Source organism: Elephantulus edwardii, unplaced genomic scaffold (genome assembly GCF_000299155.1).
Source record: "Elephantulus edwardii isolate Elephantulus edwardi_28Jun2011 unplaced genomic scaffold, EleEdw1.0 scaffold00026, whole genome shotgun sequence".
Classification (NCBI taxonomy): Eukaryota; Metazoa; Chordata; class Mammalia; order Macroscelidea; family Macroscelididae; genus Elephantulus; species Elephantulus edwardii.
Window position 1 is genome coordinate 22,986,385 of NW_006399776.1, and position 12,309 is coordinate 22,998,693.

The 12,309-nt window shown below is 46.3% G+C and overlaps 1 protein-coding gene across 1 annotated transcript; it reads left to right on the forward strand.

The window, feature by feature from the left end:
* The first annotated feature begins 5,597 nt into the window (after nucleotides 1-5,597).
* PSMB11 (proteasome (prosome, macropain) subunit, beta type, 11) lies at nucleotides 5,598-7,015 on the forward strand. The gene is given in 3 exon segments (XM_006883303.1): nucleotides 5,598-6,383; nucleotides 6,385-6,486; nucleotides 6,860-7,015. Coding segments are annotated over 3 exon segments (1,044 nt in total).
* Nucleotides 7,016-12,309: the final 5,294 nt, after the last annotated feature.

Consider the following 12,309-nt stretch of genomic DNA (forward strand, 5'->3'; position numbering starts at 1 on the left):
CTTCGTCTGACATACTTTGGGCAAGTTGCAAGGAGGGACTGGTCCTTGGAGAGGGACATCATGTTTGGCAGAGTGGAGGGGCAATGCAGGAGGGGAAGACCTTTGATAAGATGGATCGATTCTGTGACTGGAAAGGTGGGAATGAGAGTGTTTGAGATGGCTAGGTTGGCACAGGATAGAACAGCGTTTAGAGCTCTTGTACTTAGGGCTGCTATGAGTTGCAAGCGACTTGATGGCACATAACAACAACAACCCCAATCTTTTCTTTTTCTTTTTTAAGGAATCACAATGCCATAGTAAAAAAAAGACGATATAAAAGGGATTCATCACATCACAATTTTAGCTGCTAGCTGAAAAGTTTACTTTCAAATCCACCAGAGGCACATTGGAAAAAAAGGAAAAAGCAGTCATTGAAAATCCCATGGAGCACAGTTCTACTCTGATACACATAAGGTTTCCATGAGTTGAAAATTGACTTAATGGCAAAACCCAAAAAAGTGTTTGTTTATTCTTCTGCAATCACCCAGGAAATTGCAATACAAAACCTTCTACTTCTAGCTTTTCTCAGAGGGTCTTTCACTCTGTTTTCTTATGGCCCTTTTACCTGAAGTGTGGATATTTACTGAAGGTAGGTGATTTGAGTCTATCCACCAGCTGGTGGGAGGGGGGGAACCCCAGCAAACTGCTCATTTAAAGATTCACTCATTCACTGCCATGGAATAAGTTACACTTCATAACAAACCTCCTTTCAACTGGCTTCTGAGGCTTTAAATAAAATTCATGATTATTTTTCTCCTGCAGAACCACTCCTAGGTTCAAACTGCAGGAAATGCAGTATTAGTATTTTTTTAAATTTTATATACCGATTTCTTTACAAAGTCTGAATACATTGTTTTTCACAAAAGATCCTTCTCATTTCCTTCACCCCATCCACCCCTAGAATTGTGCAGCCCTACGATTAACACTCCACCCCCACCCAACCTCCCTCCTCTAACTCTACTCCCCTCCGCCTTGGATCCTCATATTCATTCTACAATAATGGTTTTATGCGGGATTTGTCCTTGTGGGACTGAGATAGTTCACTCAGCATAGTGCTCTCCAGTGCCTCCCAGAGATGGAGTCTTTGGGTTAGCAGCACAGCTCACTATGGGTTATGTCATCAGAGCTCCCCTAGTAAAGGTTACAGCCTATGAAACCCTCTTCCTTGAGTTTCACTGTGAGTCACAAGTGACTTGATGATGCAAGACAACATAATTGTAACTTTTACAGACAGGTATTTTACTACTATTCATCTCTTTGCCTCTGTGTCTCGTTTTTTATTTAATACATGTTTACCAAAAACAAACAAACAAATCCAGCAACCCCAAGCACACTGCCATCATATTGATTCTGATTCAAGTCAACCATATGTGTTGGGTTTCCAAGATTGAATCTTTTTTTCCCCCCAGATTTGGCCATTGACATCTTTTTTTCATTTTCCTGCCCATTCATTCACTGTTGCACATTTTTCTCCCTGCACACCCCTCCCCAGTTCACTTTTCTCTTTGTAAAAAGAAAAAAAAAATTTCATTGTTATTCAATACCCCCTCCTCCAGTCCACTTTACTATGCAGCTCTTATTCTGGACTCTTGTCATGCAGATAGTACCTTTTTTTTTTACTTTATTATTTTTTATGCATGTACCATCAAATCAGATCTGACTGGTCCTGGAGGAGATTGTCCCTCCTTCTCCAGCAGAGCATCTGGTGGATTCAAACTGCGTAACTCTGGGACTGTAGTGCAGCTTCTTTCCACTAGGCCACCAGAGCTCCCTTTGTCATGCAAATAATACCAAATCATATATTCCTTTAAACAGTTCTCTCCCCCATCTCTTTCATGTTGTGTACATCATTTATCTCCTGTCTTCTTAGTTTCTCCACAACCCCGATGTCTATCCTGTTTTATAACAGTGGCACTATGCAGTATTTGTCCTTTTGTGACTGAGATATTTCACTCAGCATATGTCCTCCAGGGTCACCCATTTCGAATAATATTTCATGAGTTCCTTGTTTTTCAATGCTGCACAGTATTCCATTGTGTGAATATACCACAACTTCTCTGTCCATTCATTTGTTGATGGGGACTTAGGTTGTTTCCAACCAAGACTGTGAATCTTAACAGAAGAATGACCATTTTTTTCCTGCTAATACATGTTTACAAATGAATAAATTAAAAATGACAATGTTCTGTGTTCTCCCTTCATAGCAGATTGAACCCTTGGCTCACCATTGACAGCTTCTGCTCCTTTTACCTGCATCTAGTAAGTTAACAAGCCCATGAATTCTGCAGCATTTCTCACATTCTTTTTCATAATAACTAATACCACCTTTAACTTCTGATCTCTTCACTTCTGAATTACTGAAATACTGCACTAACCAATTTTCTAGGCCATTTATTTAACTTATATTCTCTGATCCAAAGTCCCTACTCATAAGTGAGAAGTAAAAAAAAAATAATAATGAATAAAATAGAATGAGTGATAGATTTAAGAGCTGAGTTCAGTATAAACTGAAGCTAGGTGAGGATTCAGGAAGCCTTTGCAATGGAGTTCTGAATTCACTTTGAAGTTCTGTTTTGCATACTTTGATCATTCTGCTAGGAGGGACCAGTCCTTGGAGAAGGACATCATACTTGGAAGAGTATAGAGTCAGTGCAGGAGAGGAAGACCCTGGATGAGATGGATTGAGAGTGACTGTGGCAATGAGGGCAGGTGTGATGGAGATGGTGAAGTTGACTCAGGATATGGCAGGGTTCAGGGCTATTGTTCATATAGTTATAAATCAGAGTGGACTCAACAACACATAACAACAACACCAAAAAAATACCACTTGGGTCCCATTACTCTTCAATCTTACAACCTCTTCTCTCTCAGCCTATACTTGGGAAGGCTTTTCAGAACAGATAGGACTTAAGCCAGACTTTGAAAGAATTCAAATAGGCAAAGGGAAGGTGGGAGATGTATTAGGATTCAGAAAAGAGGTTGTAGTTGGTGAACTTGGATTTGACCTTTGTTGTTAGTTGGACTGTGTCATTTTTAGGTACTGTTGAGTCACCTTTGAGTTACCAAGACCCTAAACACAACATGATAAAACACTGATCCTGCGCCATCCTCATAACCTCCACTGTTCTTAAGCACATTGTTGCAGTCAGAGTGTCAATTCATCTTGTTGAGGGTTGACTTCTTTTTTTCACTAGCCCTCTACTTCCCCAAGCATAATATCTTTCTCCAAGGACAGTAAGATTTCCCAAGTATGTGAGACAAAGTCCCGGCATCCTTGCTTCTAAGGAACATCCCGGCTGCACTTCGTCCAACACAGTTTTGCTTGTTCTTTTAATAGTCTGTGTATTCAGTATTCTTTGCCAGCATCACAGTCCAGAGGCATCAATTCTTCCTTGGTCTTCTGTTAATGTCCACTGCCATCAAGTTGATTCTGACTTCCAGCAGGTTTCAAAGGCTGTAAATCTTCATGGGAGGAGACAGCTTATATTTCTCCCATAGAGTGGCTAGTGGACTCAAACCACAAGACTTTTGGCTAGAAGCCTGACACATTAAGCAGTTTGCCAATAGACCTTGCCAGCCTGGGGTGGGAAACGTAGTTGGAATTTGATCTTGGAGACCTCCTAAGTTTTTAGCAGAAGGAAAACAGGGTTTAAGTGTTACTACCACTGATGAATAAAATAACAGAAAACTAATCTTTTACAATATTCATAATAATGTGAGACTAACATTTTATATTACTTATGGGGAAAGGGACTTCTCTTAACTTAGCAGTAGTGGTGTTAACGTTCCTTTTAGCTCTCATTGAAACCCTTTTGTTGCCCTTTCCCATTTGCCCTCAGAAATTAATGGCTAACTTCTTCTTTTGTCGCTCTTTCTTGTCTGCTCCAGTAATTTATCTCCAGGAGCTAAGTCTCCTCTTAAGATTTCTTTTTTAATTTCTTTTTCCAGTTTACTCCTGCAATTTTTTTCTTCAAAAGTTAAATGAGGGTGATAGCCTTAATCATGAGATGCTTTGCTTAACTAGGATCATGTCAATGCCTCCTTTGACTTGGATGATGCCAACTACCTCCAGGCCAGGCCAACTAGTCTGAGATCTGACTAGTGACTAGTTCATCTGGATGGGAGGATATACTGTTAGAAAACCCTCACATTCTGCTATCCTTATCCCTCCCTGACATAAGCCCCTTGCAGTTTCCAAGTCAGGGAGACACATTTGGGAAGTTCATATGCTGTGTGTCCCACATTCTGGTACATAATAAATGTTTCACTGTTCCATTCCACCCTCTCTCTGAGATTAGCTTTCAGTGGCAGGTGGAAGATCTGAGGCTTTTGGGTAACAGTACCTTAGTAGAGCATGTCAATGCAGAAGAGATTAAAGGGAGAAAGAGAGACTGGAGGGTGGCCAGTTAGGAGGCCATTCAACTGTCCATATCTGACTTGACAATGGCCTGACTTGAGGAAGGCAGAAACCAGCAATCCATCCATGTGTGAATAGACTACGATTTAGCTTTTAAAAAGAGGAGACATTTTTATTTCTTCAATAAGTTTCTCATGTAATCTTCCCAAAGGAAAAGAGAAGAACTAGCTTGGACTTTAGTGCTGTCATTGTTGTTGTCATGTGCCATTGATCAAGTTGACTACAACTCATAGTGACCCTACGAACAATATCTTTGAGGCCTGTTCTAGCTTGAGCCAATCTCACTGTTTCTGACACCCCTGACCCCATTGCCACATTCATTGTGTCAATCCATCTCATCTAGGATCTTCCTCTTCTTGGCTGACCCTCTATCTTTCCAGGCATGATGTCCTTCTCCAAAGACTAGTCCCGCCTTGCAACATGCCCAAAGTATGTGAAATGGAGCTTCAAACCCTTGCCTCCAAGGAGCAACCTCCAGGACAAACCTGTTTGTTCTCTTGCAAGTCCTTTGGCATAGGGTCCTGCTTCTTCCTCATCTTTCTCTGATAGGAGCTCCATTGAACTTGCTTTAGGACTGAGTTCCCAGAAAACTGCTGCCACAGTCCTGCTGTTTCTTTTTCTCCATCTCAATCTTGAGTTGGAAATGTGAGCTGAACCTCAGAGTTCCCAGATCTCACACCTTTGAAGAAAATCCCCAACATAAGGTCTTTTGCCTTAGTGTTGTATGCCAGTGTCCCACACAAGAAAAGCAAGAGGAAGCCAGCTCTTCTTCTACTTGTGCATGTTCTTCACAATCACTCAGATCCTCACTGTATTTCAGGTAGTTGAAGGATGACCGACAGGTGACTCCCTAAGTGACTCTCAGATGTGTCACGGACAGCAGAAGACCTGATTGATGGGGTAGCGTCTTCCCAGCATTGGAAACTCTGCTGACCTTGTCCTGTCTTCCCTCAGCAGCCTTGTCCAAAAGCCATTCTCAGAACCTGATGTGGGGCTGGAGGAAGTGAAGCATCAGATCACACGCTTTCTTCAGTGGTTCTGGCTGCAGATCAGCTTCTTCCTAGCGTCCCTCTGCCCCACACCTGGCCCAAGCATACATATATACCTGACCTATTTCTCCCAACCTTCATTCAGCCCAGAGATGGCTCTGCAGGATGTGTGCAATTGGCAGCCTCCTGATCTCCAAGGACCATCCCCTCACCTGCCTCAGGCTGGTGGCTGGGCTGTGCCACCCGGCTACGATCCTCAAACCTTCCTGCAGATCCATGGCCCCAGGCTGGCCCATGGCACCACCACTCTGGCCTTTCGCTTCCGTCATGGAGTGATCGCTGCAGCTGACACACGCTCCTCCTGTGGCAGCTATGTGGCTTGTCCAGCCTCACGGAAAGTCATCCCTGTGCATCAGCACCTCCTGGGCACCACCTCGGGTACCTCTGCTGACTGTGCCACATGGTACCGGATCCTACAGCGGGAGCTGCGCTTGCGCGCATTGAGGGAAGGTCAGTTGCCCAGTGTGGCTAGTGCTGCGAAAATCATGTCAGCCATGATGTACCGCTACCGGGGGCTGGATCTGTGCGTGGCCACGGCCCTCTGCGGTTGGGATCGCTCAGGGCCCGCTCTCTTCTATGTCTACAGTGACGGCACTCACCTGCAGGGGGACGTCTTCTCCGTGGGCTCTGGATCTCCCTACGCCTATGGCGTGCTAGACCGTGGCTACCGCTTTGACATGACCACCCAGGAAGCCTATGATCTGGCTCAGCGCGCTGTGGCTCACGCCACCCGTCGTGATGCCTATTCAGGCGGCTCTGTGGACCTTTTCCACGTGCGAGAGAGTGGATGGAAGTATGTGTCTCGCAAGGATGCCTGTGTGCTGTACAAAGAGCTGCAGGAACCCATGAAGGCAGAGGAGGAGGCCGGCAATGCTAGGTCCTGAGCCCACCACTCCCCACAGGGCTGGGACCAGTGGAGAACTCTGTGCATGGGTGGCACCAGGAGGCTCCAGGATGCCAGCAGAGATGGATGGAGAAACTGTGAGGAGTGGCAGGAGTTGGAGGAGGGCCTTGGCTCAGAGACTGGGTGGGAGAGTGGTTCTGCAGAGGGAGGGCCCTTGGTGTGTACAGCATCCCTGCATCTGGCTCAAGTCCTGTGGGTTGTCAGCTTCATTTGTTCCAAGTCTGTATCCCTTTCTACCACATAGAGTTATTGATGACTGTCCAATCCCTTTCTAAGGCTGCCCGGCAGATTGCTGCAGCTTTCTTTCCAGCATCAAGTCCTTCTTTCAGGGAATACTTACTGAACACCTACTGCATGCTAGACAATTTTCTTGCCATGCTTTCTTCCATTTTCCCCCATCCACTAGCTAGACTCCCTTCCTTCCATCTGAATCCTCTGTCTGTTTCCAAGCCTTTGTCTCTTTCTTGCCTTGATGAAGTGCGGCTGCAGATGTGGGGAGTGGAGGTGGGAAAGGGTTGGCTGCTTAGTGTGGCCAGTACCACCAAACGCTTGTCAGCTGTGTTGCCATACTACAGGGAGCTGGACCTAAGAGTGACCATCACGTAGTCAGGTAGGAATAGTGGCCCAGAAAAGTGTGAGCTCCAGGCTGGGAGGGGCAGAGGGAGGGAGTGCAGGGACCCTTCGTTAGCAGTGGGCTTCTCCTCACATCTACTCTCCTCCCCGTCCCCCTCTTCAATGTGACTATAATGAATTATTCCTTAGATGAATTCAGGTCTCCTGATAACCCTTGGAAATAAAATTATCTTTTCTCTATGGATGAGAAAGCAGGTTAACAGGGAATGAGACTCGTCCCAGGTCACAGAGGTCCTCGCAGAGAGGAGGCTTGATTATAAGTCTCTCTCGCCTGAGTCTGTGCTTTCTCTACACAGTTCTCCCTCCAGGGCTGCAAGCTTCCTAGGGGTGACCTGGAGGGAGGGAGTGGCTGTACCAAACCTCAACCTGGTGGCTGGGGATGGATGAGCCCAGAGGAGTCTGAGGACCTGAAGGGTGAGCCTGGGAAAGCTGCTCTCATTGCCTCCTCTGACTGTAGCAGAGGGCAGGCTTCCTGCAGCCCCGCCCTGGCTCATTAGCCTTTCAGGCCTGTCATTGCCACTGTCACCACCAGATTTCCTCTTCTCTGCACCCCCCTTCTTAGTTTCTTCCCTTTGCTCCTTTCTGGCCTTTCTTCCCTGTAGCTCCTCTGGGGAATGAAGGAGAGAGGGCTATGCCAGTGGGAACTGTCAGGTTAGTGCATCTTCTCCCGGCCCCTCCCACCTCCACCTCTCTCTATAAACCCAACTTGGAGATCCAAGCTGACAGTTCTAGGAAGGATGCCTCACCTCTCTGAACTAATAAAAGAGAAAGGACAGTTGAATCTGAGAGTGGACTTAACGATGACTCCCATCAGGTCACTGAACCTTTTTTTCCTAATTCTTCTTAAACTTCAGTCCTAAGAATTACAGCAGCAGTCCTTCTGTCCTGAGCACCCCTCCCCCAGTGTGCCCTCAAAGCCCTAACTCTGTGCCCTGGGCTAGGATCCCTCCAGCCAGGAGCCGGTCAGAGGATTGAAGAGATGCTACAGGGAGGAGAAAGAAAAGGCCAGGGAGTCCCAGGAAGAAAAGCAAAGCAGAGAGGAGGCTGTAGTGGGAAAGGGAGGCTTAAGGAGGGCATCAAGGAGTCTAGAGGACTAGCCTTCAAGCCAGGACCAGGCCTCCACAGTATCCCTCCTTCACCCTTTGACCAGTCCCCAGCCTCTGGAGAGTGGATACAGGATTCTGGGAATAATCACTGAGGTTAGGGCCCCTGTAACAACCTAGTCCTGGAGAGGAAACTTTCATACAGGATTAAGGTGTTGGATCTTATCCTAGTGGGTTTGCTGCCAGGCCTTACCAGTTCTTTCAGGGGAAAATGTTCCAGGTTAAAGAGGAGATGGAGGCTGAGCTCCCTCCCCCAGGTGGCCACCTCCCTATCTTCCAACCAAGTTGGAGGACCTTCAGGAAGAGAAGCAAAGTGGGGAGGGAGGGAAAGAAGGCCTAGGTTTGCCACCTGAATCCAGTCAAAGGTGCCACTGAGAACTGTCTCCCAAGGATTTCTGCACCCTTCACCTTCTCAGAGTGGGGGAAGAAGGATGGAACCCACAGAGGATGGGGACAGGAGAAAGCCCCTCTGTTTCTGGCTTTTCATCTCCACGTGTCCTCCCATTGCTTCTCACCTCTTTTCCTTTCACTTTCCTGCCCTTCTTCACTCCTTTTAATCCATTCTGTCCTAGTTGGTGAGGAGGTATTGTCAAATATAAACCCAAGGACCTTGCTAACAGGCGCATCTCTTTATGCCCTCAGTTTCTCCATCCCTGCTTTCTGTCTTTGTTTTTAGTGAGTTGGGAGAAGATCTGAGGAGGATGCTGGAGAGGCCTGGGGAACACACACAGCTCACGTCCTGTCCCGTGCGCTCCACACCACTGGACTGGCCCCTGCCTTATGGGCTAGTTCTTCCTTTTCTCCACTTATTTCTTTTTTCTCTCTTAGCCAATTTCTTCTCTATAACTATGATGTGCTGAAAATGAATTTTACATATTTTACTCAATTTTATTTAGAAATAAACTTGTGCAAGTGATGGTTGAAAATATTATGACACAATATAAAGTCAGTAAAAATAAAATCAGAAATTTCATACATTGTCTCTAGAGTGATACCTCAGGCAAAACATCAACTTTAATTTTAAAAAATTCTGGAAACTCTTAATATCTTCCCCCCCCCTTTTACTATTGCCTTTCTTTTCCACTTAGCTAATCTGTTTATTCATTTTGTTCTCCTCTCCCTCACTTTTCATCCCTTGTTGTTGTTAGGTGCCACTGAGTCAGCTATGATTCTTGGTGGCCCTATGAACCTGGACCTTGCCTTATCCTGTGTCATACTCATCACCTTTGTATACTCAAACCCATCGAAGCAGTCACTGCATCAAACCATCTTGTTGAGGGTCTTCTCTATTGCTGACCCTCCACCTTTCCAAGCATGATTTCCCACCTCCCCAAGGATTAGCCCCTCCTAACAACATGCCCAAAATGTGTGAGGCATAGTTTCACCATCCTTTTCTCTAAGGAGCACTTTAATTGTGTTTTCTCCAAGGCATATATATCTGTTTGTCCTTTTGGCAGTTGATAGGATATTCCGTACTCTTCTCCAACACCACAGGCATCCTTACTGCAAGATGGATTCTGTGTGTAAACCTTTCCTTAGCTTTAGATATTGGTGGTGTTAAGCCATAATTGACCTTTTGTGATTGACTTATGCTACTCATTTCTAAAAGCTTGATGTAGACATCAGAGTGAGAATAAATAGGCAGAGATCTTGCGCTTCCTATCCTGAACTGAATGATTTGACTCTGCTTGGAGTTTCTAGATCTTCAGGAGATAAACACTCTACTTTTACAAAGATCCTTGGGTTTTGGGGCACTGGGGGTCCAGGCTTCAGCATGGTAAGTACCATCTCTAGCAATGGAAATTACTCATTACTTTTTGCATTCATAATTTATTCTGCTACGCTTAGTGTTGTTTTTACGCTGCTGTCAAGCACAACTCATAGTGACCCTATGAACAAAAGATCTGAACCCTGTTCTATTCTGCACCAAATGAGAACCCATTGCAGCAGCCACCGTATTAATCCACCTGGCTGAGGGTCTTCCTCTCCTTCGCTGACCCTCCATCCTTCCCAGCATCATGTCCTTCTCCAAGAAATAGCACCTCCTAGCAATATGTCCAAAGTATGTCATCATTCTTGCCTCCAAAGAGCACTCTGGCTGTACTGTCTCCAAAACATAAGTTTGTTCTTGCCGTCCATGGGATGTTCAGTGCTCTTCTCCAATGCCGCAGCTCAAAGGCATCAATTCTTCTTCTGTCATCCTTATTCATTGTCCAGCTCTCAGATGCACAGCAAGTAATTGGAAAGACTATGACCTGAATCAGATGCACCTTAGTCTTCAACCTGACATTGCTACTCCTCAATAATTTGGAAAGGTCCCTAATTGCAGATTTTCCCAGTGCAATTTCCTGACTGCTGGTACCAGGGGTGTTAATTGTGGATCCAAGCAAGACGAAGCTGAGTAGCAGACCAGTTACAAGAAGTGCAGAATCAATAGTGTCTTCGATGGTTGATTTGCTGTATAACTCTATGATTTTGGGGAATAACAGTGCTTCCTTTATTCAGTTCCCTGGCTCCTCTATGTTCCTTAGGTTTGGGAGTTTTCTGGAAGGTCTCACAGAGACGCATACCCATCAGGGGAATGATTCAGACAACTCTAGTCATGCAGGCCAGTGTTGCAGAGACTGGTGAGCATCAGAGACTATCAGTAGCAGCACAGTTGGAAAGCAGATGCACAAAAAGGGATTTAGCATTTAGCACGCATGTGCTTATGTAAGTGTCCAGTAGTGTGGGACTTGTATCCCACCTAGGAGGTATAAGTGTGAAAAAAGGCCTCTTCCCATTAATTTTCTCTCACTCCTCAGGACCCAATGTCTAGAGGATCTGACACCTTCCTATTAGTTTTCCTTCATTCTGTAGGACCCAAAGTCTAGAGGATCTGACTCACCTAGTCTCCAGAAGCCCTTAGGGAGTTAAGAAGCCTGGTTCTTATTCTGGCTCCTAGTGAATTCCTTCTCTACTGTGGGAGTGGGAATTGGGAGGAACTGGCAGTTCTCTCTCAGCTCCCACTCTAAGAGACCCTACCTCTTAACAACCCGCCCCCTTGCTTACATTCTGCTTTTGTGTCCTGCCAAGACTAAGACTGTGGACTGGGAGAGAACTAAATGTGGGAGCAGACTTAGATTCAACGTGACTCACTCAGGCTCATCCTTTGCCCAGGAGAGGCTGGCAGGGCCCCTTCTCTTTCCCAGTCTCACATTTCACTCTGGTCTGTACCCCTCTTAGTGTTGTCTCCTCCCTCTATTCCTCCTTTTCACATGCCCCCTCTGGCCAATCCCCATATCTTAATTTATTTGGCATTTGAGACCAAAGGAAAGCCTGGCAGTTGGTCCAGGGGTGGGGAGTGGGGGTGTGCAGAGCCATTTTCTCCTTATTCTTTCCTATGAGCTTGAACTCTCCTATCTAGGGCAATGTGTGGTTGATTTCCCAAGGAAGGAAAGACAGGAGAGATGTAGGCCTCTTAGGCCATTTTCAGCACAAAACACAGTGTAGCCTTGTTCAGAAACAGATGCAAGACTCCATCTTTACAAAATAAAGTGTTTGTTTATTATGAAATTAGAGATGGAGGCCCCTCCCCTTCCTCCCTCTTTTCCCTTCCTCAGCTGCCTTCCCTTCTCCTTTTCTCCCCTCCCCCAAAGGGGCCTGGGAAGCACACACAACAATGCCCAGAGCTGGGATGCCCAGGGCAGGCTGACAGCTGGGCAGAGCTCCAGGGAGGCAGCCACGTGGGGCCTGGAGCTCTCACCCTGGGAGGCGGCTGGCTCCTGCTCCACTGCTGGAGGCCGGTGGAGCCAGGATGAGGCCATGAGTGATGGATGGAACCATGCGGGCAGGTCTGTAAGGACAGGAGAGCAGGAGAGGGGTTAGACACCAGGACTGGGGAGGGGGTTCAGCTCACCTCTTGCCCCCCTCTCCCTCGCTTAGGGGTACTGACCTGGGGCACAACATCCCCTGCAGGAGGGTGGGCAGCAGTGGCTGGAAGTTTCTCTTGCTTTTGAGATGGACAACGGGAAAAAAACCAAAAAGCTAGTCACAGGGACCCAGAAGAACGAGGAGGGAGATGTGAGCAGGAGACAGACACAGAGCACATGTTTGTTTAGGCAAGGGATACAGAGAATGTGTGAGATTCAGAATCAGAGAGACAGTAACAGAGACCCACACAGA